Here is a 26312-nt window from a genome sequence, read left to right as displayed (position 1 = left end):
ACACTATTTCTTCCCTTCCCCAGTAGGGAAGCTGTGGATGACCCATCCCCGGAGGTGTTCAAAGCCAGATTGGATGGGGCTCTGAGCAACTTGGTCTAGAGGAAGGTGTCCCTGCCCAGGGCAGGGAGGCTGGAACGAGATGATCCTCCAAGTCCTGTCCAACCCAAACCCAAACCCTTTCTATGATTTCTTTGCTTCTCCGCTTCCGTGGGGGCAGAAGCGGCCGGCGCTCCCTCCCCTGCTCCTGCTGCGCCCTGGCCTCATTACCAACGACAAGTGACCAGTTTCCAACCTTGCTAAGTCGCTGGCTCGATCTATTAAACCCCGTGTGCCGGTGCCAGCAGCCGTCCCCGGCGGGCCACGGGTCCCCTCCCTTCCCCCGGCGGGGGTATCCCGGCCATGAGGCGGCGGCCGAGACGAGGCGCGGCGCGGGCGAGAGGATCCGCGGGCGGGAGGATCCGCAGGCGGGAAGAACGGCGGGAAGAACGGCGGGAGGAGCCGCGGGACGCGCCGAGGCCCCGGAGCGCCCCCGCCCCTTCCCCGCGGGCCGGTGACGCGGCCCCGGAAGGCGCCGCCGTCACTTCCCCGGCCGCCATCTTGTCGGGGCTGAGGCAGCGCCCGCCGGCCCCGCTCCGTGTGCGCGGCCCGCCCTCCCCAGCCCGCCCCGCCATGGCCAACAACAGCCCCGCGGTCGCCAACTGCCAGGGGCAGCAGGCGGCCCAGCACCCGCCCGGCGCCGTCCCGCCCGCGCAGCAGCCGCTGCAGGGCGGGGGCCCCAAGCCGGCGGCCTCGGGCAAGCCGGGCAACGTGCTGCCGCTGTGGGGCAACGAGAAGACCATGAACCTGAACCCCATGATCCTCACCAACATCCTCTCATCGCCCTACTTCAAGGTGCAGCTCTACGAGCTCAAGACCTACCACGAAGTGGTGGACGAGATCTATTTCAAGGTGAGCCCGCCGGCCGCGCTGGCGCCGGGCCCGGTTTGACTGCGGCCCGCGCCTTCTCGCCCCTTACCCTGCGCTGAGGGATGGGAGCGAATACCGCTTGTACTGCTTAGCTGGGGGTGCTGCCTTGTCTGCCTCACGAAAGAGGCGTATTCCGCGTCGGATTTGGAACTGCGGAGCTGTGAGTTAGGTTTGGAGAGGGCTGCGTGAGCCGGGGCGGTGGGGGCGAAATGGCCGTCGAAGGGCTGCGCCTTCAGCCGGAGCGAGCGCGGAGGGCACGGAGCGGCCGCGGCAGGGACGGGCCCTCCCCGCAGCCCGGGGGCTGCCGGCACCCCGTGTCTCCACTGGCACACAAGGTACGGTGGTGACTGCAGGTGGTCCACCAGGAGTCTGCATGTGGCCTTCCTCGTCACTTAAACGTTGGGATTCCCTCCTCCGTTACCCGTTAAAAAAGTTCTCTTGGCGTTAGATAGGATGTGCTGGGGAGATGAGTGGTCTGTATCGGGGCACCCATGTCTCGGTTCTTGTTTTGTTAGCAGGATTGAATCAGTTTTGCAGCGAGGCTTCCATCAAGCCAGTCTCCCAGGTAGAGGTATGCATAATTAATGCTCATCAACACAGCCACTTTCTTTGTTCTGATAACGAGACCAAAATTTAGATAATTTAAGCTTGAATAATTCAGCTGTCTTTAGCCACCTGTACTTTGGTGCTTATTCGGATATTTTTCTCAGGTGAATTCATTCTGCTTGAGAATGTTACTGTGTCAGCAGGTTTCAGTGTATTTGAAATAAAAAAAAAGCAAAGGAAGACTTTTTGTTTCATTTGACCAAGGCAAGTTAAGTTACTTAGGGCACTGTAATTGTGAAAAGTAACTCTGCCGAAGTATTTTTGAGATTTTTGGCAGTTTGGGCTTACCTATGCTACTGTTTTTTCACTTAATGATAGCACTTGTCTGCCCGTGCTCTGTCACTTGAAGCTGATTATTTATTTCTCCTAGTACTTAGAGTAACAGAGGTTGTCGACAAAGCATCTCTCCAGTTGCTGCATGTGAGAGAGACTGACTATCTGAATGGAAAGTAGCAGACTTTACTTATGCAAGTGATGGCTAGAGCTGAAAAATTTATAAAAGAAACATATTTTCAGAAAATTTGAGAGCATACTCGTTTTAAGTGGACCTTTTCAGATGTAGTAAAAAATATTTGATGGGATCTGTTGTCTTTGTATTAGTAGAGCTCAGCTGCAGCGGGTCAGATATTTCGTGTTACTTGTCTTACTGTTTTGTTCCACAAGTGGCCTAATCTTAAATTGGGGGAAAATTTTGTCATGCCATTAAAAATCTGGTTATTAATCCTGTGCAAATAAAGTTTGCTTACTGAACTTGTCACTTACTCTGACTCAAAACTGCAGGCTAAATAAAGAGAAAACTCAGCCTCTTACTCACTCGTGAGTAATGGGTGTGGGGGAGATGGTTAAGGTGCTTCATTGATATTAAAAATATTTGAATTTTCTTCATGTTTTAAGATTCCTGAATAATTGTTGTGTGGTTTTTTTTCTTTGAATGAACATGATACCCATCCTAGGAGGTGTATTTTCAAGTGTTTGTCTTTCTTTGAGAAACTGGTGGCTCATTTAAAGAAGTGGAGAATGCTGGGTGCCTGATTACCAGGAAAGATGATTTTAAGTTACACAGGCAGCTAGTGATAGGGATCATCTTTGAAGATATGGATTCTGTCCAAGTATTTGAATTAATTTACTTGTACTTCTTGTCTCCTGTTTCAGTTCTGTATCTGCAAAGTGCAGGACTTCCTCTTTATCTCTGACCTTAGGACCATGTACATGCCCTCAGCTTCATTTAGTCTGTACTTCCAACAAGCTAAGCATATGCAGCAGTCTTTGAAGTATCAAAACTTTTACTTTGTTATTTGCTTGTTTTTTAATTAATATCTGTCAAACCCAGCTTGTTTATATTGATTGTGGCCAATAAATGTAACTTAAATTAAAAAAACTGAAGACTAGCATTGTAATAGTGTCATACTCAATACTTGGACTAAAAAATACTTTTCATTTCCTGTGAAAGGCAAAAGTCTCTATAATCAGAACGATGTGCAATATTATTTATGTAGTATTTGAGAACTTCTTATGCAATACAGGAACTCATAATGAATTTTAAATTCTACAGTACTGGCATCTCTTTTATTTCCTGTTTGGCTAAGACAGCAACTATAAAAAACCCAAACAAACAGTTTAGCAACTTCAGCTGTTAGTGTATCTCTGATTTCATGTAATTGTGTGCATAATTAGTTTTGTTTCATGTATTGTTAAAAAAATTTAATTTGTGAAGTACAGCCAGGAACTCTTATTCCAAATCTGGTGTATCACCATTGTTTGGGGTTTTTTTTGTCTTTTACATATTTTTTTTAAGTTGATGTGCTTAGGCAGTATACTTCTTTATTGAGCCAGACATTGCTTCTCTGAATTTCACAATTTCAAATGTAGCACAGGCAGTTTTGTCATTCTGAACTTGTTTATGACTCTTATTGTCAAGTTTTAGGAATGGTGTTGGTTAACTGTGTGTGTGCACTCGTCTCTAAATGTATCTCACAAGATTTGAAATGAGCAAATTTTCTTGTTAGTACTTAGGAACCATTTTACCTAAGAACATCACTGCAGTCTACAAGAAAAAACACTGGCTTTTTTTATTAAAATACTTTATGAACATCTTTCTTTTGTCTTAATTGTAGGTGATAGTGAAAAGAAATCTCTAGCTAAGCTCCCTGCATAAGTGAGACTCATGAATGTGAGACACTATATTTTAACTTCTGTAGCTCTCAGCAGCCAATATCACTAAACTAAAGGAGACAGTTTAAATAAAGGCAGTTGTTTAGTCACCCAGGAAAACAGTAATGATGGGCTTTAATCATAAAGCATTTGAAAGTACGTGGAGTATAGAATGAGCATGGATGCTTCCTTTGGTGTTTTGGGATTTGTTTGTTTTAAACTTCAGTCATGATTTTGGCTCTAATTTCTTAATGTTGTAGTTTAAAAAGCCAGATGCTTTGCTTTAATGACAAAGCAGACTTGATCTTGAATTTCATAGAAGACAGACTTTTAAGATTGGTTTATGATGTCCATTGTTTAAATCAGGTTTGTATAAGCATCTAAACATTATGGAGGTTGCAATTGTAATTTTCTTTCTCCTGTCCCCCACCTCACCCTTTCAGGTTACACATGTTGAACCGTGGGAGAAGGGCAGCAGGAAAACCGCAGGCCAGACAGGGATGTGTGGAGGGGTAAGTAGAAGTACGTGCCTTCTTAAATTTTTCTGTCTGGTAAAGAACTTTCCCAAGCATAGTTAAAACTTACTGGTATGTTGACATCAGTCTCTAGGTGTAAAAGTATTTATTACAAAGAGTAGATATATTCCTCTTGCTTCCAAAGCTGTGAATGCAGATGGTGTTACTTTTTCCACATAGCTTTGTTTGTAGATTTAGATTTTATTCTGTGTTAGTTCTCACATTCTTTTGAAGATTTGGGATAATGTCTTTGACTTCCTGCATCCTCACCTAACTTTTTTCTTTTGAAAGGTACGTGGTGTTGGAACTGGGGGAATTGTGTCCACTGCCTTTTGTCTGCTCTACAAATTATTTACCCTGAAACTCACTCGTAAGCAAGTGATGGGCCTTATAACTCATACAGACTCTCCATATATTAGGGCTCTTGGATTTATGTATATTAGGTAAGTATCAGTGTTATCAACTAACGACTGTTTTAATATGCAGAAAGCTGTATTAAAATTTTACATTCTTTTTGTACTTGAAGGTACACACAACCACCTACAGATCTATGGGACTGGTTTGAATCCTTTCTTGATGACGAAGAGGTATGTCGGCGAGGGTAATAATTTGTTTTCTTTTGTTTCTTTTCATGTTACTACTTTAGGTTTAAACATTGTTTAATAAGGTTTTCTGCAGTTTGACTGTTGTAATGTTATGTTCTTTAATTTTATAATTAGTGCAAGAAGCAGATTTGAGCTCGGACATGGGTTATTTTTCTTAGATTTCAAAGATCTAACAGATTTTTTCCCTGGTTAGTATGTTACTGTGTCAGATTTACAAAGCCATGTGAAACAAGTGTACTGAATCAGAATTCAAACAGCAGGCTGTGTGTGGCTTCTGTGCATTTTTCAAAGTCATATCTTAAAAGCAAGGTGTAGTAAGTCATGAGAATGCTAAATTTATATTATCTATTTATTACTGGGATGGGAGAATTGATGCTGACATAAAAGAGTGGGAAGTATATAGTAGAAACCAACATTCACCTTGGAAAATACTGCCAAAAATCTTTGTGGTTATTATTCATGTCCTGGAATAACTAAACCCAGGATTTCTCCAGAGGAGAAGCAAACAGCCTGATTATGGCATAAGGTTCCATTGTTTCTGGAACCTTAATTTCTTTGGGGGCAAATAAAGAAGATGAGTTGCTCACTGAAGTCCAGTGCAGAGGCTGCATTATTATGCAGTCAGGTGGTAGAATACCTTTGGTACCCTAGTCCTGATTTATTGTTTGGGGAAACAGAATAGGGAGTTGGTGGGTGACACTTCTTGGGCTATGAACTTGAATACACAGTCTGCTACGTACTGCTGCAATTTGTATTTATTGAGCAGGTTTTAAGTTACATCTTAGATTTAAGAATGGAACAGGAAGGATCATCTGCCCTCTTCGGTGTGACAATATGCATCTACTTCAAGAAATTCCAAATGCTGTAGTTGCAAATGATGTCCAGATATTTGTAATAAAAATAGTGTTAATTATACCTGTATCTGACTGCAGTGAACAGCTTCTTTCATGCTAAGTATCAAAAACACTGTGCAAAGGAAACAGCTGTTATTTCAGGTAAACCTGTGCTATTCTACGTTTTTAACAAAAATCAAAACAAATTTGAACCTTGATTGCATCTCTGTGATCTCCCCCTTCTCCCCCAGGTGGGGTAGTTAATATGAACTCTCTTCTGCAATGCTGGACTGTAATTTATGAGAAGGATTGGGGTGGCTTCATTCTCAGGGTCTCGCAAACTCAATGTGAACTCAAAGGACAATAAAGTGATCACAAGCGCATTGCATTGTGCAAGTCTTAACTGGTTCATTATTCAAAGCATATTTTTTATTTATACATATTAGTTCTTGCAGATATTGGTTATCAAGATGTATTTGTTTCTTGTTTAAAGTCTCCCAATATATTTTTGGAATTAGTGTTTCTTTCCCAGCTGCTGTCAGTAGCTTGGTGTTACGTGCCTGGGGCTGCTTAAGTTTCTTACCAGTCCTGGTCAAACTTTATAGGATGAAGCAAATTTTTATATATGGAATTATTTAAACCTACAGGATTTTTTTCCCCTCCAGTTCTTAAATATGTGGAAGCAGTTCATCTTTTGTCATGCTCCTGTGAAAAACTTCCCAGGATACAGAGTTACCTTTCAAAATGCTTCTTATGTTTATTTTGTTTAACTGTACGTACTCTCCAGGTGCTACGTTTAACTCCTTTTTTTCTTCTTTAGATCTCTGCAGCGATTATATTTGGAAAAACTGTATATCTGAACACTTAAATGTGTGTGAGTGCAAGCAGTTTTACGTTTAGATTTTCTCTTCCTGTTTAGATAACAAATCTCACTTTCCTTGTGTGCTTGCACTATAGGTTTGGGACTGACAATAGCTGACTAACATGTCCTGAGCTGTGAGAGGGCATAGCAAGAAGGCCTTCATGCGGTAATGACCCTTTTCAGAGACAATGGTCATCATGGATTATGCGTTTCCAATTATTTGTTCATTTATTTATTTTTTTACATATTTCTAAATTAGAAACCTCACTGCTTCATGGCAGTTGGTTTGCTATTGCTTCCAATTCTGTTAGGATGCCATTTTGTACTAGAGGTTTTTCTATGATCATTTTTAGATAGGCAATGATGTAGTTCATAAATGATTTAGGCCACAGGGTTGGGTATGATGGTACACAGTTGTACATCCACAAAATGGAGTATTAAATGTACTTTCAGAGGACTTCTCAGCATTTTGGCATTGAAATAAAATACAAGATCATACCATATAACCAGACTGTGTAAGGGGATTTTGCGTTAATCTCTTCATCGACAGTCCCTTACCATCCAGATGGCTGCAGGATTAGTGTGTGCCTGCATGCATATATATTAAGTCCCATTCCCTATCTGTAACATACTGCCAAATCCAAAGGGTGCAGAGTTTGAATTTTTCTAAGGAAATGTATTAGAATATGAGACAAGTAAACTTTCATAATCATGAGACTTCAATAGGACAGTAATGTAGAAACATTTTTTTTAATCAGTAAAGAATATTTTTGACCATCAGGATATTTTTTGCTTGTATTTTACAGGACCTGGATGTGAAGGCAGGTGGGGGTTGTGTTATGACCATTGGGGAGATGCTTCGTTCCTTCCTCACAAAGCTTGAATGGTTTTCCACCTTGTTTCCAAGAATTCCTGTGCCAGTCCAGAAAGCTATTGACCAGCAAATTAAAAGCAGACCTAGAAAAATCAAGAAAGAGGGCAAGGAGGGAATGGAAGAAATCGAACGGCATGCAGAACGTAGACGTTCAAGGTCATATACACGTTATTTTTAAAATGAATGTTAAAAGTTTAATATTGAACAACTTCTTACCAGCAACATCTTGTCTTTTCACTGGGTTAGGTTTTAAGGCAACAGGCAAAACAGTTTATGGATGCTAATAGGTTAAAATCATCACATGATATTTGGTATTTAAGATGAAAAACAGACTGTGTACATAAAGTATAAATTGAAAAGGAAAGATGGTCTCTTAACTTGAAAAGGATGTGTTTCACACTGAATATCTTCTTTTTTAAAAGGTCTCCAAGACCAAGATCGATCAGTCCCAGGAGGTCTCCCAGAAGATCCAGAAGCAGAAGTCACCATCGGGAAGGCCATGGATCATCTAGTTTTGACAGAGAACTAGAAAGAGAAAGAGAACGGCAGAGATTAGAACGTGAAGCAAAGGAGAGAGAAAAAGAGAGGCGGAGATCTCGAAGTACTGATCGCGCACTGGAACGGAGGCGAAGCAGGAGCAGGGACAGATACAGAAGCCGTAGTCGAAGTCGTGACAGGAAAGGAGATAGAAGAGACAGGGATAGGGAGCGAGAAAAAGAAAATGAACGGAGTCGAAAAAAAGAGAGAGATTATGATAAGGAAAGAGGTAGTGAGAGGGAAAAAGATCGATCTAGAGAAAGGTCAAAAGAAAGGAAAAGTAAGGGTGATACAGAAGAGAGAAGACACAAGGATGACAAGGATGAGAAGAAACACCGGGATGACAAGAGGGATTCCAAAAAAGAGAGAAAACATAGTAGAAGTCGAAGCCGGGAAAGAAAGCATAGGAGTAGGAGCCGCAGTAGGAACACAGGTAAGCGCAGCAGAAGCAGGAGCAAAGAAAAATCAAGTAAACATAAAAATGAAAATAAGGAGAAGTCAAATAAACGAAGTAGAAGCAGAAGCAGAGGAAGAACAGATAGTGTTGAGAAGTCCAGAAAACGAGATCAGAGTCCCAGCAAAGAAAAATCTAGGAAGCGTAGCAGAAGCAAAGAACGTTCCCACAAACACGATCACAGTGATAGCAAGGACCATTCTGACAAACACGATCGCCGAAGGAGCCAAAGTACAGAACGAGAGAGCCAGGAAAAGCAAGAGAAAATCAAAGAAGAGACTCTGTGAATTCTTTCAGAAGTGGATCACATTGAATCCTATAAATGTTTGATTAAATCCTGCTTATTTTTTCTTAAAGTTGAGATTGTGCAGTAGTTGATGAGCACTCTTCTCCAACCTCCCTCTAGGCTGCAGATTGTCATTTCCTATTTTGGGTAGGGAAGTGCCTTTGTAAACCCATTCAATGCATTGACGGTTTCAAACCATTTGTTTAGTTTAATTTGTAATGCAGAGATTGTTTTTGCATTTTTATTGTTCAGATGTTTCTGAAATGTACAGTCTGTACATATGTCCTGAAAATGTTTTAATTCCTTTGGCATGGTTGCCATGTTGGTTAAATTTGTATGAGGCAATAAACTGCCACTAATTATACTTCCCTTTTGTAGACGTGGAATTATGGTTTGTATCCTGAAGTTAGCATGGCTGTGCTTTACGTAATAGTATGGCTTTTAGGGATGGATCTGGAATGTGTACTATAGCTGAGATATTTATGTGCATACAATGTACATTGAGGGCTGCAGATTTAGAACTAACACTTATGTCCACTGTACCTGCTGTTCTCTTCAAAGCTTTGTATTATGTTGATCACCAGTGGTGTTAAATTAGTGGACTTTCAAAGAGATAGTGGTTTTGATGCAAGGATTTAGATGATGTTGGGGCTTGTTTAGTAATTCTGTAGAAAGGCTACCTCAAGTGGACACTGTAAAGGTTGACAGATGAGTACCGTAGCCATCTATGCATTTTATTTGTTCGAAAAAAATCCATGTAAGCTTCCTTTTTTTTTTTAAACACAATTTATCCATTTGTAGTCTTTAAATGTTTTTTGTTTTTTTTTTTAATCAGCAGCTGCACTCTGTCATTTATGATAATCCTGGGCTAATAAAGGCATTTAAGATGGGAAGAGGGAGGTAGGAAGAAGAAAAATATTACAAAGGATTTCAGTTTCAAGCTTCCAAAGCATTTTTATAAGTGTAAACATTTAAAATATGAACTAAATGACAGTGTCCTTTTTTAAGTCATATTTTCTACAAATAGTAAGGATCGCAGTTCATGCTGAACATTTCATCTGGCAGATTTTTTTTTTAAACAGGTTGTTAAAAGCAAAAACCAAAATGGATTATAGAAGAAAATCATATCATTACAGTCCAAGTCTATTTGATAGATTATTCTGATGACTTGTATACTAAGTGAGGAGAACCATCTGGAATAAACTCTCAATTAATTCCTTTGTATTGAGTGTCAGCTTTTCCCTGCATGTTCATTGCCAGTTGAAGAGTGTTTCGGTTCCTCCACGTTTCTTTTTCAGATCAAGTGACATTTTGTATGAATAAGGGATTTTATGTAATAAGTACCTTATGTGGGACATGTAGCAAACAAAGAAATGCAGCAGCCCCAAAACAGGAAGAACATGAAGTGTGACTCATTCATGATCGTGAAGTGACCTGAAGGTAGAAGGTAGAAATAAATTGATATTTGTGCCTTTTTTGCTTTGGTGTGATACAGGTCATCTAGGCTTTTTTTTTTTTTAACATCCAGGAGAAAACAAAGTGTTTCAACTTCTAACAGTACACTTCATTCCATAGTATTCCAAGAAGCATACTTCATTTTTTTTCTTCCTCCCTGCTCCCTGTTCCTTTGTTATCATGATCCTTAGTAATCAATATCTTTTAATACTGAGGTTGTTGAGGTATTGTCTGCTTATATTTGTGTTACCTGATTTTAAATCTGAGCTTGAAACAAAACTTCAGTTTCAACAAAGTCACTCCCTTGCAGTGTAAAACTAAAATACTGAGCTCTCATTTAATATGGGAGAAAAACTGCACTGGCCTTTTAAGAAATATCCTGTCTAGTAGATTATTAGAGCTGTCTTTGCAGTCTGCCAAGTCAAAACAGTGAGGACAACTTAATCATGTTTGTGTCTAGAGGGCTTCTTTTGGCCTTGTTTTTAACCTTCAGTTTCTGAAGCAAGTACATTCTTGGGCAGAGAGGCTGCAAGGCCAGTGTTCTGTCAGGGAAAATGGATTACTGATTTCCAGTTGTTCCTTCAGGGCTCCCCCTCCTCTGCCATTGTTGGGAAATACAGTGAAAGAATGGTTTATTTGCAGGAAAAATACAGGTATTTGAGAAACACAATCTTTGACCTGAAAGTGGAGAAGGGCTGTCTTACTACAACAAAGATGGTGAACATTTCGATACAGCTTGTGAAAAGACCAGCCTGTGCCAGTGCCTCTTACAAGTGCACTAATTTGAGGACTGTGCTTTTATTTTCCAATAAATAGTACTTTTTGACTTCCGGATTTAATATGATGCATATTATGTACTTGAGTTAGCAGAGATGGCACAATATTCATTACCAAGACCCATGAAAATTACTTAAACCAAGACACCTGTCTTAAGTTATCCTTGGGATTTAGTCTCGTGCAGCTCTTGGGTTTGGATCTGGGGACTCTAGTTCCTTTTTGTCTTTCTGATATCATTTTATTTCACATGACCTTCCTTGAAACCAAAAGGATCTGTGGTGTGAAAGCAGCTCTGGTGAGCAGTGGTGGGTTCAGTGGAGGTGCCGGTGCTGCTCACTCTGCTGCAGTTGCTGCAGTGCAGCTTCGCTGGGCATTCAGCTCAGGGCTTTCGGAGAAAATTTCTGCCAGTTTTAATTGGAGGCATGGGAACTTCCCCAGGAGCTGCTCTCTGACGGTCTGTGCACTCTTCAGTTCTCAGGGTAAAAGCACAACGACTGAAGCACTGTGAACCCAAAGTTCCCACAGTATGCCACATGTCCATAGTTACCTAGCTGGGATAGTTATCCCTTGGGAAGCCTCATCTGTCTTTGAAATTTCCCGTGGCTCCAACGGTAAGTACTGCATTAGTAACATTTTAACGTTATACAAATTCCACCCTTAAAGGGAACCTGAAGCAATGAGAGAACTTCTGCTGATGTTTGAGCCTTTTGCACTGCTATGAAGCCCATGTACCTTGTTGGTTCTCAAGTCTCTTCTTTCAAGAGCTTTGTGGGGTTGGGTTGCTTGGAGTTTTTTGTTAGAGGTATTTTTTGTTATTTAGGTGAGGGGATTTATTGGTTGTGGTTTTTTTATTTCATAAAGACCAGAGCTTCATACTAGTAAGTAGTGTAGAAACTAAATCTATGAAAACACTACATGTCATTGTCCATTAAGTCAGCATGACCCATAAAAAAGCATTTACCTCAGTCTGGAGAGAACCTGGAACTACTCCTCACCAAAATTTTTTAATCATCTGAGTGATTGCCAGTGTCATTTCACATATCAGCAGTGTTAATTACTATTAGACAATGCCTAATGCCTGAGGAACAATGTCTGGAAGATTGATCCACAACAGGAGGTGTGGATCTGGCTCAGTTTGGTTGTGTTGCTTTTCCTTGCTGTTTTGGTTAATTGTGTACATCTCCTAACCATTTTTTTTGAGCTGAATCATTACTCTTCTTCAGCTTTTTGCCTTTTTTTCCCCAACAGACATGCAAATAATACATTCTGTTACAACTATGCTTCTTTTCAATTATAAAAGTGAGGGGAGCTGATGAAAACAGTACTACAGCATTGTCCTGTTTGTAGTGTGCAATTTTGAGATGTTAAGGTTTGTATGCCAGGAAGAATTGAGAAAATATACACCAACAGTTTAAAAAACATTAGAATTACTGTTAGAGCATGGAATTACCAGAATTGTTTATATGAGAAGAAGAAATTTGGGGCCTGAATTTGGTTCTGAAAGAAACTGATTGCTTTAGACCTGAAAATCCAGTTAGTAGCCACCTGGTTAAATACTTTGGCCTTAGTGGCAGTGTTTCACAGTGCTGTCTCCAAAGAAGAAATATTTAAATAAAACCCTTGAGGAAGAAAGCCTATAACTATTTTTTTTTCCAATTAATGAGAAAAGTTCTCAACTGTTTATTAACTAATGCAAGGCAGTTTCAAATAATGTTTCCTAAAGAAAGACTTGTTTGACCATGACTAAATACAGATGTTTTAAGAAGCAACATGTAATTCTTGGGCCATCTACAATCAATGTATTGAAGGGTGAGATTGCCGTGAGATGATTTTGTGCAGGTGATCAGAAGCAGTGACTGAGATACCTAATACAGCTCTGTAAAAATGCCTTTTGTCTTTGGTTACCTTTATACACGTGAGTTTCTGAAGACTCTTTTTGTAAGATTACATGTGTTTGTAGAACTGTTGACCTTGAACTTTGCTTTCCGTGTTGGCTGAGAAAGTAACCAGTGAGGAGTATGAGAAAAGGTCCTGCCTTTTCTGAAAAATGGGAAATTAAAATTCTAGTAATATCTGTCAGTTCTTCATTAGCTACAGTGCAAAGCAAGTCAGTTGATGTGAAGAGGACATTCTGTTTGCCCCTCATGAGTCACCTCTCAAAACTGTAAAGGAAGAAACTTTTTTTAAAATTTGAAGTAAAATGAAATAGCCTTGGAATACTTGATTAAGCCTCAAGCTACTTTTGAGTGACTCTACCTGAACTGCTGTTGCTTTGTTTTGTTTTCTTTCCTTTTTTTAAGAAGTTTAATTTCACTCTCCTGATCTTTATTTCAGCCTTATTTCATTGGTACATTAGTTCTGGAACACACCTACTGATAATAACGGTTCTTGGAAGAACTTTTAAAAGTGATTGCTTGCACAGAAAATTATAGTTCAAGATTACAGACATCTCCATCAAGTGTTCAGCTGCATTTTAAAAATGATCTTGTCATCTGGGGTTCAAATTTGATGTCCTGGATTAGATCTCAGATATGACTAGCCGTTCAGCTTCCCTCCTCCCAGTCCTCGAGCAGCTGTGACCGTGTCCATTAAGCAGAGATGTTGTCTTTCCAGCTTCAGGGAAAGAAAGAGTGAAAGGAGCATTTAGGGAGAATGGTGTTATCAACCACCTTAACATCCAGGATAGCTGTAGGTGAATAGCAGCAAAAAGGAGATGATCAGCCTTGGGGGGAAAAAAGTCAGCAGTGATTTCTTGCCATTCCTTTGAGACAGGGGCTGTAAATAGTGCAGAACGCTGGTAATTGTGTTGAAGAGTAAGCAATTTTAGCTGGCAGACAGAGAAAGTAAATGGGTGCTGAAGAATATCTTGATCCGTTTGTATTTTGAAGGCTTTTACGGGGAACTATAGGATAGTATTAGAAAAGGTTTAATGAAGTGAAAGAGGGTTATTATAAATGGAGGACAAATCAGTATTGATAGTAGGAGTAGACAACATGAGCTTTTGGAGGTAAATATGGATTATCTCCAATCCCAAAGATTTAATCAGTAGGAAAAGTTTGATTAATACATCATAATATCAGCTGTAATTCTTGTAACTTACCTCCTTATCTGAACCAGAATTTTCATTTAGATGTGTTCTGCATTGCTCTTCCCTCTATAAATCACTATAAAAGAATTTGGAAATTCAATTTCAGTTATGGAAAAGCAACTGTCTTTCAGTGGCTGCTTTTGAAGTTGTTTCTAGCAGTTTATGTAGGCAAATAAAGCACAAGATTATCCTGTTGAAACCCCAGAAGAAATAAGGTAGAATAAGTTGAGGTAAGCCACATTTTTTTAAGCTTTTTAAAAATAAAAATCAGAACTGCAACCTCTTTTAATTTGTAATGGGATATGGTGAGGCTATAAAAGATAAGCCTGCCTTTTATTTTGTGCTATCTGATAAACAGTAAGTGCTGTGACTATGCATGATGGTATACAGGCCACAATGTAGATAAGATTGTTTTTTTTAATTATACATTATAAGATGGGGGGTGAGACAAACCTGCATAACACTAACAGAAGCCTTGATGATCAAATTTATGTTATATGCATCTTATTTGAAGTTAAACGATGCGAACATATTTTACAAACATCATGAATTTGTAATGAATGTACTTTGTGCTCTTACCCATTCCAACAGAGCTTCCAGAACAGGTTACTGAAATGACATGAAACAGTGGTATAAATGTGAGGTGTGAAACATTATCAGTCTGTAGTATGTAGTCCATCTATACAACTGTGCAATCCCATCAGATACCAGTACTTTTAAAAGGGATTAAATCCACGCCCTAGGAAAGGAATCCCAAAGTAATTACTACCTCTTTAAACAATTATTAGTTCAAAATGTGCTTAGGAGTGGTTCATAGAAGTAATTGTTTCTTTATTTAAAAAACATCCATAAACCAAATTCAAAAACAAACAAAAAAAATGCTCATTTATTTGTTTTTATATTGTAACCACTCCTAACCTTCACCAGGATACAGGTAATCTAGTTAAGGGGGCCTGTGTAGATAAGTATGCCCTGTCCCAAAATGCTCCTGTGAAGTTCCTGTCACAGATACTGCAAGACAGCACCCACGAAGTTTACTCTGTAGTCAACACTGGAACATGCCACCTTTACCTGCATAACTTTGGATTACATTTTAACCATCTAGCATGCATGGACAAAAATAGATCATTCAAAGAAATTTAAATTTTACCTGAATATATTCTTTTAGGACAGAATGTGAGCTTCGGACCCTTATCAGTAAGTGGAGCTACCACCACTGTGTAGACATCCCCACAGGGTATCTCGGTGATGTCGCAGTGACTTCGACCTGCGCTGGGGATACAGGTGAAGTTGCCTTTTGAGCCATGTAAATCAGTGCTGTAGTTTATTGTTTCATCAGAGGCTCGCCAGAACACCCTGATGCCACTGTTGCTCAGTCTGTATAGCTTCACCCCAGAAGGGCAGCAAGCACCTAATAAAGTGAGAAATGTAATAAGCAAATTTTGTGAACTTCTAGAGTGCATTTTAAACCAAATTACTATGATTATCAGCATTTCACTGAGAAATAATTATCTCACAGAAAGCCAAAACAATTCTTGAACTGAACTAGGAAAGAAAATGTTTTATCAGACTCATATTATGGAGCTGGAATTCAGCCATTTTACATGTTGGAATATTGTCGCTCTCACCTGGCATGAGGCCTACCTTAAAGTGCCCAGAATCCTTTTGAGGTCTTTAAAATTTAATTATGCCATAGCATAATTTAAATTAAGAAATTGATTCTGGAGCAATGTTATTAATACTTCTTTATATGGCCACCTGATGGCTGTCATAAGAACAGGTTTTAAATTATATGAAAATAATCCAAAGAACATTTATTTAGAAGAGGGAGCTGCAAGTGTACTAAGTATATACTGCATTTCAGCTGTGCTATTTGTATGAGAGCAACAGTATACAAAGTATGTTGTATATTGAGTCTTTTTCTTCCCAAGTGCATTTACAATTTACGTACTGGAAGAATATCCCTGATATGTGCAACTGGACGTCAGACCCGTTTCACTAATTGCTTTCAGAGACACTGTGTAGTTGGTGCCACATGTGATGCATCCCAGGAGACAGTAGTTCTGAAGAGTGCGACACTTTGCCTGTCCTTTTGGAGACTCCAGTGTTGTTACATATGTCTGGGCACCCTTCCCAGCAGACCAGCTGATATTTGTTACAGACTGTGTCACTTGAGTTAGTATCAGGTCGTTAGGGCAACAAGGAGCTTAAAGAAAAGAAAAAAATAGAGAAGTCAATTCTGGTTTGGAAGGTATTTTGTTGGGTTGCAGCCAGAATTGTACATGATCAAGAGCAAAGGAATGAAGAAGTGCATACTTCTCAGGCAAATGCATGCTGAAAAATACTTGACATTGTTGGCAAGCTTCTAATAAACAGAATGTCAATACAAGATCAATTTTGTCTGTAACAGTGGGTTATAATACTGGAATTACTACAACATGATCGTTCACCAAGATTCGAAAAATTACTAAAATTTTTCATCAGAATATCAGAGTACATGTGATAATTAAGCAGGGTCTACCTCTACTCCTCAAGTCATTTAGCTCAGTCCAGCTCTGTCTTTGTTTAAAGTCTCTTCCTTTACAATGCAAGATGACTGCAGCCAAACTGCCTGTTAAAAATAGACCCTGGTGTACATTAATTGCTGTACAGGGCCTGGGGATTGTCTGGGTTAAGTGGCAGAGGACAAAACTCTGTTAGAAAATTAATAGCAGGAGTGGTGGGTAGGATGTGTTTTAATCTTCTTTACACTTATTTGTTGATGTGGATGTTATCTCATTGCTTCTCCTAGTAATATTAAATATCAAAATGCTGACAAAGAAGTTATGTATTACATTAGTGGCTTGTTATTGCATTTTAGTTAGCTGTGCCACAAAATAATTGGTTGCACTAAGGCTTCTCAGTATGTGGCAACTGCCAAGTGATCATTCTCACACACACAAAGATACAGACAGGTTCACATGAAGGGCATCCAGCAATAGGTAGCACAATATGCACATACTGTAATTAAAAAAAACCAGCCAAAGACATATAAAGAGTCATAGAACTATTTTAATATTATGCTGCTAACATACAATTCCCACATACCTGTCTCTAAAGGGACACTGTAGCTTGGTAAGCTCTGTCCTGCTGGTGATCTTGCTATAGCACTAACAGAGAAAGCAGATCCACAGGGAAGATCAGTTAAGGTACAGGAGCTTCCAGTGCTTGTGCAATGCCAAAGTCCAGCCTCTCCTCTAGCAGTGACAACATATGTAGCGTCTTCATTGTTAGATTGCCACTGTACACTGATTACAGAAAGACCCTCCTTTGAGACATTTTTAATTTCGGGACTGCAGGGAGCTGAAATATTTCATATTAACAGTATTTAAACAGATTGTTTATACATACTATGTAAGTTAGACATGAAAATTAAATTCCAGTTAGAACTAACAAACTACTTTGGAAAAACTATATGATCCTTATATACTTACTCTTGGTGAGAATTTAGACCTTGTGACAGAACTGACAACATAAGGAGTTTGTGTACAAAACCAAAGATAAACTGTAAATCTGATTTTCAAAATATTGGAGCTGTCAGAAGCTTTCAATCCAAATCTGTTTTTAGGTCCCTGCTTACAGTATATTTTTAAAGACTTCCTGTTTTGGAGGGTTGTTTTTTTAATTTTTATCAGTTACAGTAAGTTAGCATCCAGTAATGGATTTCACCCATGAATCACTGTGGTGCCTAATAATTATTTCTCCTGCTAAAGGAAAACACGAGTGCTCACGGTACCTGTTGCCACGTGCTTGGGCACACATGAGGTGTTGCTGCCCCTGGCCTCGCTGAAGGAATGAACGGTGATGTTGTAGCGGGTGTTGCAGTGCAGAGCTGACAGGGTGCAGGCCGGGGCCGTGTCATTGCAGAGCACCACCGTGCTCCAGGCGGCAGCTCTGGTCTCGTACAGGTCGGCGCCTCGCACAGGAGCCCAGGTGACCCGCACGGTGTCGCTGGACACGAACACGGCCCTGAAGTCGCTGGGGCAACAAGGAGCTGGGAACAGATGAGGCAGAGACGGAAACTCGAATGGGAATGGGAAACTGGCATGAATAGGAGCCTTGTTTCATTTACCTATGTGCTTCATGTCTTAAATCTCCAAAGGCGACCAATATTGTGCAAACAGTCTCATGAATCCCAGACTTATTTCCTGAATTAATTCAATGCCCCTCCTTCCGAAATCAATACAGGACATCCTAGTGTTTAGGTCAGACACAGGAATTACATATATCTTTGGTTTAAGCTTTAAAAGCATCCAGAGGTTAAATAACTCAAACAACGTTCTTCTCAATTTCCCATTGAACTGGTTAATCTTTTTTCATTTTCCAAGTATGAAAACTCTCTATAAGGAAGTTTAAGATTTTGACACACCATTCCTGAGGTAAAAGAAAAAACTAAACAGGACTAGAGTTCAAATGTTACACCAGGGTTGTGAGTTATTCATATGTCCTTGCCTGATTGATGATTGTGAATTGTTAAACTATTTTCAAGTTTGTATGCACGTTGCACTTGACTACCCAAGTTAAATTTAATGGCAATGGGAAGTGTTCCTTTTTCTCAGCCAACCTTTGTGTGTTTTGCCCAAAACCTGAATAAAAATAGAAGTTTAAGTCAGTATCTTCCCATAAAAATGTCCATAAACACAGTTAAAGGATCCAAATGAATTTGCAAGAATAAGTGGCTACTTACCAGTAGTGTAATTGAATACATCACCTAAAGGACTCTGCCCTGCCTTGTTATATGCAAAGACACTAATGAAATAAGTGAAGCCACAGTCTGACTGGAAATGACATTGAGTATATGATGTGTTGCAGTGCACTTCCAAGCCATCATCACTCTTCACAAAAACCACATAATAATGACCAAAACTGACGCTAGACCATGACACCAGCAAGTGACCAGGTTCATCCTCTTCAATTGATATGTTTACTGGTGCACAAGGAACTGGAAAAAAAAAAGAAAAAAAAAAGAAAAGAATTGTAACGACAATATTTTTATTGAAGTTACACTTTTACGTTGTAACGGAAAATCAGGAATATACAGAATTATTCTACTCAGTTTCTGTCTTGTTCAAGCAAACAGCAATATTATCTGCATTTACAGAGGGTGCTACTCACATTTAGATGACAAGTGGGTATGATTTTTACAGAACAAAATAGATACTATCTTCATGTTTTACAGAAACAAATTCTGCTTAAGGAGCCCCTGTTGAACAGTGAAAAAACCAGTGACACTGGGCAGTATTTCAAAAGGAACTGGCACAGTGTGTGCTCACAAATAGTAGGTTTGGATGGTAATTGTAATACTAGCTTGAATAACAATTAGCATCCAAAAGCTGTTATGTGTGAAAACCCTTTATATGTTTGTATGAAACTCACTGGCTGTGTCTGAGTAGAACTGTCCTTTGCTTAGGTTCCCTTTCTGGTGGCATCAGGTCACATTAAACTGCAAACTCTATGGCTTTTGCTTAAGTAACATTTACTTTCTTTCTAATTCAAAGAAGTGTAGCTTGCTGCTATTAGAGTGAATGTACATGATCCAGCTGAAGCAGTGTTGCCTGAGATCACAGCTTGTCTACCGTGTAAGGCTCTCTCATCCCATTAGATCCACCCCAGAGTTGCTCACGGGATTGATCTCTAACTCCTATCAATGAAAAGTCAAAATGAGGCAGGTTACATCAAATAACTAAGTAAATAGTGTTGTGTCTTTAAAGTAACATATAATAAAAGAAATGTTTTAGATTTTGATTACAGGGGTGGTTCATCTAACAGGTCAGGAAGCAATAACCTTTGACATGGCACTGGTGCTGTAGCTGAAACAAGTGAGCTTCTGTTCTGATGATGGTTGATGGTTTCCTTATTTAGTCCAGTGGTGCTACTTTGACTGAATGTGGTTTTGTTGACCTCCTTTCTAACTAAAAACTAGACTTGGCCTAGAGCAGTTCTCAGCCCAGAAGCAATCCTTACTGCCATTTCCTCACAGACCTGTTATTCCTTACATTAGTTTTACACTCAGAAAATTGACTTTACAATATGTACTTCTAGTAACAGGAAAATGGAGGCTTACTGTTTCAGCCAACAATATATACACCATTGTAAGTTTTTCTTACAGAAATATGAAGAAAGTTTAGGCTTTTATCCCTGAAATAGAAAAGAATATGGCACCATTCATGCACAAAGGTCAGAAGCAGAATTTGAGAATCACTTGTGAATTGCAATGGACTAATTTGCATTTGAAATTAAAGAAATATATGTTAAAATGCCATAAGCTATATAAGGATCAATGACACATACTAGTTTTTAAGCTTACTGCATCAGTAGGTTTACTGGATCCAGCATCATTGTATGCTGTGACAGAAACATAATATTCAGAGCTGCACTGGAGGGACGGCACCATGCAGGAGGAGGAGGACGTGTTACACTTCAGTTTCAAGAGTCCATTGGAGGCTGTGACACTGTAAGTTAGAGCTCCTTCTGTTGGCATCCAAGAAACTCTTAAAGCACCACTATTAAAAGCTACTTTAACATCCGCCGGTGCATCAGGACCTACGGTATATCAATAGTTTGGAACACATAAATACAACTTAGATTATGGCCTACAGACATGAGCTTTTTCATAATTTGCAAACTAAATACATTTTTTGCGGTGCAGACCTTACTCTCATTCATGTTAAAGTGACATTTTTAAAAAGAAAGAGTTCTAGTTATACACTGTCACAAAGCTTTCTGCTGAAACTCCTTGCCTTATTTGAATATTTGCTTCTCACAGTTAGAAAAATCCTCAAATCAGTCTAAACTTGTGTAATCCTTATGCACACCTGTCCTGGGTACCACTTTAGTGACAGTTAATGATATCTTTGCCTCAGTAATATTTATTAAACATAGTCATGTCATCTGAGGTTTCATAAACTTTGAGATGGGGCAAAAATTATGTGATCTGAAAATCTACCCAGTGTACCTTTGAAAAACATAACACAATCATACACACACATAAATACTTCCTGCTATATTGTTGCTGTTTTGGTTTGGGGTTTTTTTTATGCTGACTCGGTTTCAGAAAAGAAAATTTCTTACTTGTTCTTTGGTTATATGTGAAATCATCTCCAGGCATCCCATTGGCATTCCAGGCATAAGCCTTGATAGTATAGAGAGTTCCTGGATCTAGATTTGTAAATATCAAGGAGGTATTGGTGGTGTTCTCCCTCAGCATTCTGCCCAAACCATCTGACCTCATGAGTGACACAGAGAATCCAGCTGCCATATACACAGCTTTCCAGCTCAGTGCAATGGAGTCACAGCTCGGAGAACTAACAGACAGAATCGGAGCAGCCAGGACTGTAGAGAAAGAACAAAATCAAGCTTCTGGTTTTTCAGTAATACAGTTTGAAAGGGCCAAATTTGAAATGAATACAGAGATGAATACAGAAACAACAATCACCAACTCTGAGAGACAAATTCAGTGACAACAAAAGTAGAAAAATAAATGGATGTGAGCTTGATAAAATAAATATAGAAAGTGATTTGTGATGCATCAATTATTATATTACAGGTTTTGTAAAATGAATGTAACTCATGCAGAAAGTATGAAAGGTTGCGAGTGTTGAAGAATGAAAATCACCACGAAGATACTGCATTTCCTGTCCTTTAAGTTTTACATTGTCTTATTATTTTATACTTTTGGTTGTTTCTTCATTTCTTCTATTCCTTCAAGTTATGCCTTTTGTTAAAGTAAAATACATATATTCATACAAATTCTAGTAAAACTCCCAATTGAATATTTAACTTAACGTCCTATCATAAAGTAAACCATTAATTCAGACTCTTGTCCTGGTCATTAAGTCAAATGCCTGAATTCTAGTTGTCAAAAACTGAAAGGAGAATGTGATCAGTACAATTTAAAATGCAAGACTATAATAATTCAGGACAGGTACATGCATGAATGCTTTATAATAACATCATAGAATTTGAAATAAGAATTTTAAAGTCCACCTGTTTTTGCTTTTCTGAAAGGTGAAGGCTGGCTTTTTCCTCCTGAATTTATAGATCTGATAGTGATTCTGTACAAGGTGGCAGGTTTCAGCCCCGTCACTGTGCCTGGAGAATTTTTAACTACAGTTTCAATGAAGGAATCTCCATCTTGTGCAGTCAGCATGTAACTAGTAGCCCCAGGTACCGCTCTCCATTCCACTGTGATACTGTTGCTAAGTTTTGAATAAGCTTGGTCAATAACAGGTATGTCTGGAGCTAAAATGGAAATAATGATAGACATGCTTAAGTTGGGGAACTGAGCCCTGTGAAATGCTGAGTGCTCTGAACATTCCACACAGACGTCTAACCCCCTGCTCAGAGCAGATATACTTAGACTCACTATACTCAGATATACACTCACTAGAAAAGAAGAAAAGATAAAATGAAGGTGTATCCCACATAAAATTAAGAAAAGGAATGTAAAATATTTGGGACAAAGTATGCACCTTGAGGCAAACTTAAAGCAAGGCAGCTCACCTGGGATTTGGGAGACCCAGCAAGTATTCCACAGCTATTTAACTGAGCGTTAGGTCTGCTCTCCTAGTTCCAAGCACCTTATCAGTTACAGTCACCCACCCTATGTTGCCCCACTTGTAAAAATGGTAACAGATATTCTGTCTGACCTTGCCTATGGAACATTTGCAGGTGGGTCTTTTGCAATCTTTGAGTACGATATTGCACTATACTTTTTTTTTCTTTTAAAATATTGTCTTTAGTAGCCATGCATAAAAATTTCTGTGCAAGAAATCCATGTGCAAGTCTAACAGAGTTTTTTGCCTAACAGTCAAGTAGAGAGTATATAGCACATGATGTATATCGGAAATAAATTACACAACATTAATAATTAATATCTCTTCTTCCAAAACTAAGCTAGCAATAGACATTTTGTGTACAGCTAGCAGGATAAATACTTCTACTTGTTTACACTTACCATGATAAAACACCTCTACTTTTTTATTTTCAAATTTTATTGTAATAATTAATTTTATAAGAAACATTCAATTGGAAAAGTAATGGCTATTTCTCAAAATTATCAGCTAAATTATTTAAAAAACAGAATTTCAACAGAATATTTTTTCAATTACATTTCAGTGGTGAAATAAAAAAGGATTTCTGTTTATGTAGATTCTTCTTCAATATCCATCAGTGACTTACATGCTACAAGTCCTTTTGTGAATAAAACAAAATTACTGTTTAGCAGTTCTGAAAAATGTACAAAGAGCTTCATATCTGCTTTTGTAATGAAAGGGTAGGTGATTAAAAAAGCTGCAGTCTGAGAAAGCTGTGCGTGCCAGATCAGGAAAACTTGGAACAAGATGAGAGGAGAAAAGGAGCTAATCATGCTAATATTGAACTCAGTAGGAGAACCAGCAAAAGGCTTCAACAGGAATGGCAGATTTTCCCTACCAGTACAATGAAACATCAAGGATGAAATCCCAGTCATACAGAGGACAATAGAAATTATACTTCCCAGTTTCTCTTACTAACCTGTTGACTGCATAATCTGTGTTTCTGCAAGAATAATTCCATTCTTGTCAATGGCTTCTGCTTGTATAGCATAAACAGTATTGGGAATTAATGAAGTTAGAGTTGCTTTAAGTGTAACATCGCTGAAATGAGCCAGTAATGAATGGCCTACAGTATTCACAGCTGTAGCTGTGACGCTGTAAGAAGAGGCTCCTGAAAACTTGGGCCATCTGAGAGAAATGCTTTGCGATGTCACATCATATATAGACACAGAGAAACCTAAAACCCCCAAAAAAAATCATTATCAAAAACCATTTCAGTCATTCCTGAATTAAGTCTTGACAAGAATATTGTTCAGTGCCTTATCAAGCATCTATGTGACCTAATTTTCAGACAATAGGCATTCTGCTGAATTTGGAGTGCTATTTCCCTTGCTCACTTTTGTAATCCATTAATTACTGTAATAACTGCTGCTCACTCTCATAATATTATGCTGTGATGATGGCTATTTTTCTTAAATTCCCGATATGCTGTAGTCTAATCGTTTTAAAAAATACCATGTATAATCCGTATGTGACTATACAAGCAATGTCAACACTATTCCATAAATAAATAGGATCAGTTGTTTTGCTAATCATAAAAGAATATGTTACAGTAAGCGTCCAGATACTGCAACATGTCTGCAACGATCAAGCATTTAAGGCCCTTGAGAGTGCAGAATATGCAGGAACGTACTATCACCAGAGAGTGCATGAATGCTGAAAGCATTTCTTGTAACCTTGTAATCTCTTCTTTCAAAAAACTCAATATTCACATTTTAAGGTGTGAGGAGTTGGAGGTACAAAATACAAGACTGCAGAAAGTATAAAATGCAAAACATTGGAGATATTTGAAAGCGTGCTTCTCCTGGTGTGGTTTTTTTGTTTGATTTTGGGGTTTTTTTTGGACGGAGTGTGGTGGCGTTTTCTTTTGGTGATTTTTAATTTTTATTATTAAAATATATAACAATTAATATGGTGCAAATATGGGACAATTTGAATCCTATTTGTAGCACAGTTATGTAGGTAGTGGACAGCAGAATTTGTTCATCTGAGTGTTCTCTCTGGTTCACACCAGTGTCAAGGTGTAAGTCTGAATATTTGTGCAAGTGCCCAACAGAATTGGGACTCCTAAAAATGAGGTTTAAAATTTATAAAGATATCAACATAATTTTTTAAAGCTGAATCAAAATTGAAAACAATTTTTGTTTATAAAGCTGCTAGAACTTACAGAATATTTTATTAAAAATCACAAGTGTGTGTTTTCTTCAGACCCATTAAAAAACAGGCAGGCAAAACCAAAATACCATTTTGAAGATTTACCTGTGTTAGCTGCAAAGATCTGAAAAGGAAGATGTAAAAAAATTAGAAATACAGTGTGAAATATTTTATTTGGAAAATTAAAAACCTAAGAATGTTAATAGCAACAACAACAACTTAAAATACTATGTTTTTAACACATTTTACTGATATGATGTATTGGCTTAGATTCTTTAAGCATGGAAAGATTATGCAACCAATGCGATTTGGTACTGGAGTCCAGATTGTACTGCTTCTTCATTTTTCCTCTCTGAATCTTCCTATTGATCCCGTTTTCAGTTGTTGACACACTTTGAAAGGCCTTGAATCCTAATATATCCTTTCCTTTTTCAGTCACTTGCAAACAGTGCAAAAGTGTAATAGTAACTCAATACCAGTGTGGAAGCATCTGCATGATAGTCTCCATCCTAACTTTTAGTTTACATTTACAGAGTACAATATCATCGTTGAAAACAGCTTTAAAGCAAATGAGTTGCACTCACCATTTCTAGGCAGTTGAGAAGCAGTCCAGTAAATGCTAATGATTTACTTTTCGCACCACACATCTTGTCAGAGCTTTGTTCCAGCCTTGCCACGGGGATGAGCCGAGGCCGATCCCTGCTGTGAGCAGCTCTGTTTCTCGGCAGTGCTGTCACTGCGGGCTCGCTCCCCGGGACAGAGGAGGTCGCGCTGGGCTGGGCGCTCCTCCCCGCTGGAGCCCTGCCGGCCAGCGGCCACCAAACCCTGGGGACACGGGCCCACACAGCGCCGACGGGCCGTGGGGTTTTCCCCCTTCTGTTACAGGAGGCAGTCTCCGTATGGGTTATACAAGATTCATAAAATAATTAAGCCCAATGTAAATCTGAGATTTGCTCTTCAGCTCATTACCTACTGCATTTTTGTCTACATACAAGGACCTTCTTTTCTGTTGGGAATGATGCCCTCGTGGTGCTCCCCTTCTCATGGAACACTGCCATACCGACTGGAAACCACCCTTCCTCAATATTTTCCTCATATTCCTTCGTATCTGTACCAGCTGCTGGTTTCCCTTTGACAACACGACTTTATGTCTTCAAACTGTAACTTCTGACAGACGATTGTAGGCGACAACAAACGGTGTCGTTCTATGACCCGACAGTGTTTTCCTTGGCGGCTTTACACGAATGTCAGAGGGAACCCTGGGACGGCTTTCATGAGGGAGCCCCGGTTTTCGCCGCGAGGGGACCCGGGACCACGGCAAGTTTCGCGGCGCTCCCCCGGCTCTGCGGTCTCCAGCTCCCCCCGCTGCTCCACACGCAGCCCCAGGAGCCGCCGCGGGGGTCGGGAGCGGCGCCCGGGTCCCGGGCTCACCTGCTGACAGGTGAGCAGCAGGAAACTCCTTCCTCAGGGGACGAGCCCTGGTCACCGAGCGCTTCCCCAATGGGAATTACAGACC

General features: G+C 39.4%; 2 protein-coding genes across 15 annotated transcripts; one reads left to right on the top strand and one right to left on the bottom strand.

Moving 5' to 3' along the window:
- The first annotated feature begins 583 nt into the window (after nt 1–583).
- Nucleotides 584–9913, top strand: PRPF38B (pre-mRNA processing factor 38B). Its single transcript, XM_027671937.1, has 6 exons — nt 584–948; nt 4167–4235; nt 4530–4681; nt 4765–4825; nt 7345–7568; nt 7835–9913. The coding sequence occupies exons 1-6, from the start codon at nt 670–672 to the stop codon at nt 8688–8690; spliced, it is 1641 nt and encodes a 546-aa protein (XP_027527738.1). The 5' UTR covers nt 584–669; the 3' UTR covers nt 8691–9913.
- FNDC7 (fibronectin type III domain containing 7) lies at nt 7584–25882 on the bottom strand. Of its 14 annotated transcripts, none has more exons than XR_003532331.1 (14): nt 25381–25882; nt 24902–24920; nt 23562–23819; nt 22035–22289; nt 21120–21380; nt 20340–20591; nt 18736–18990; nt 17785–18042; nt 17097–17351; nt 15961–16215; nt 15160–15420; nt 14463–14618; nt 14022–14085; nt 7584–7937 (listed from the first exon to the last, which is right to left on the bottom strand). XR_003532331.1 is itself a non-coding variant. In XM_027671921.1 (14 exons), exons 1-13 carry the CDS (start codon nt 25441–25443, stop codon nt 14048–14050), a joined length of 2460 nt encoding a protein of 819 aa, XP_027527722.1. In that variant the 5' UTR covers nt 25444–25882; the 3' UTR covers nt 7584–7937; nt 14022–14047. The 14 variants fall into 14 exon arrangements, 7 of the variants coding, with proteins under 7 accessions (XP_027527722.1, XP_027527727.1, XP_027527729.1 ...); XM_027671921.1 differs by having other exon boundaries at nt 14589–14618; XM_027671923.1 differs by lacking the exon at nt 7584–7937 and adding an exon at nt 13260–13534 and having other exon boundaries at nt 14589–14618.
- Nucleotides 25883–26312: the final 430 nt, after the last annotated feature.

The sequence above is a fragment of the Neopelma chrysocephalum genome, unplaced genomic scaffold (genome assembly GCF_003984885.1).
Source record: "Neopelma chrysocephalum unplaced genomic scaffold, ASM398488v2 Primary Assembly neopelma1_97222, whole genome shotgun sequence".
Taxonomy (NCBI): Eukaryota; Metazoa; Chordata; class Aves; order Passeriformes; family Pipridae; genus Neopelma; species Neopelma chrysocephalum.
The sequence above is the reverse complement of the archived record's forward strand: the minus strand, read 5'-3'. Positions and strand labels throughout refer to the sequence as shown.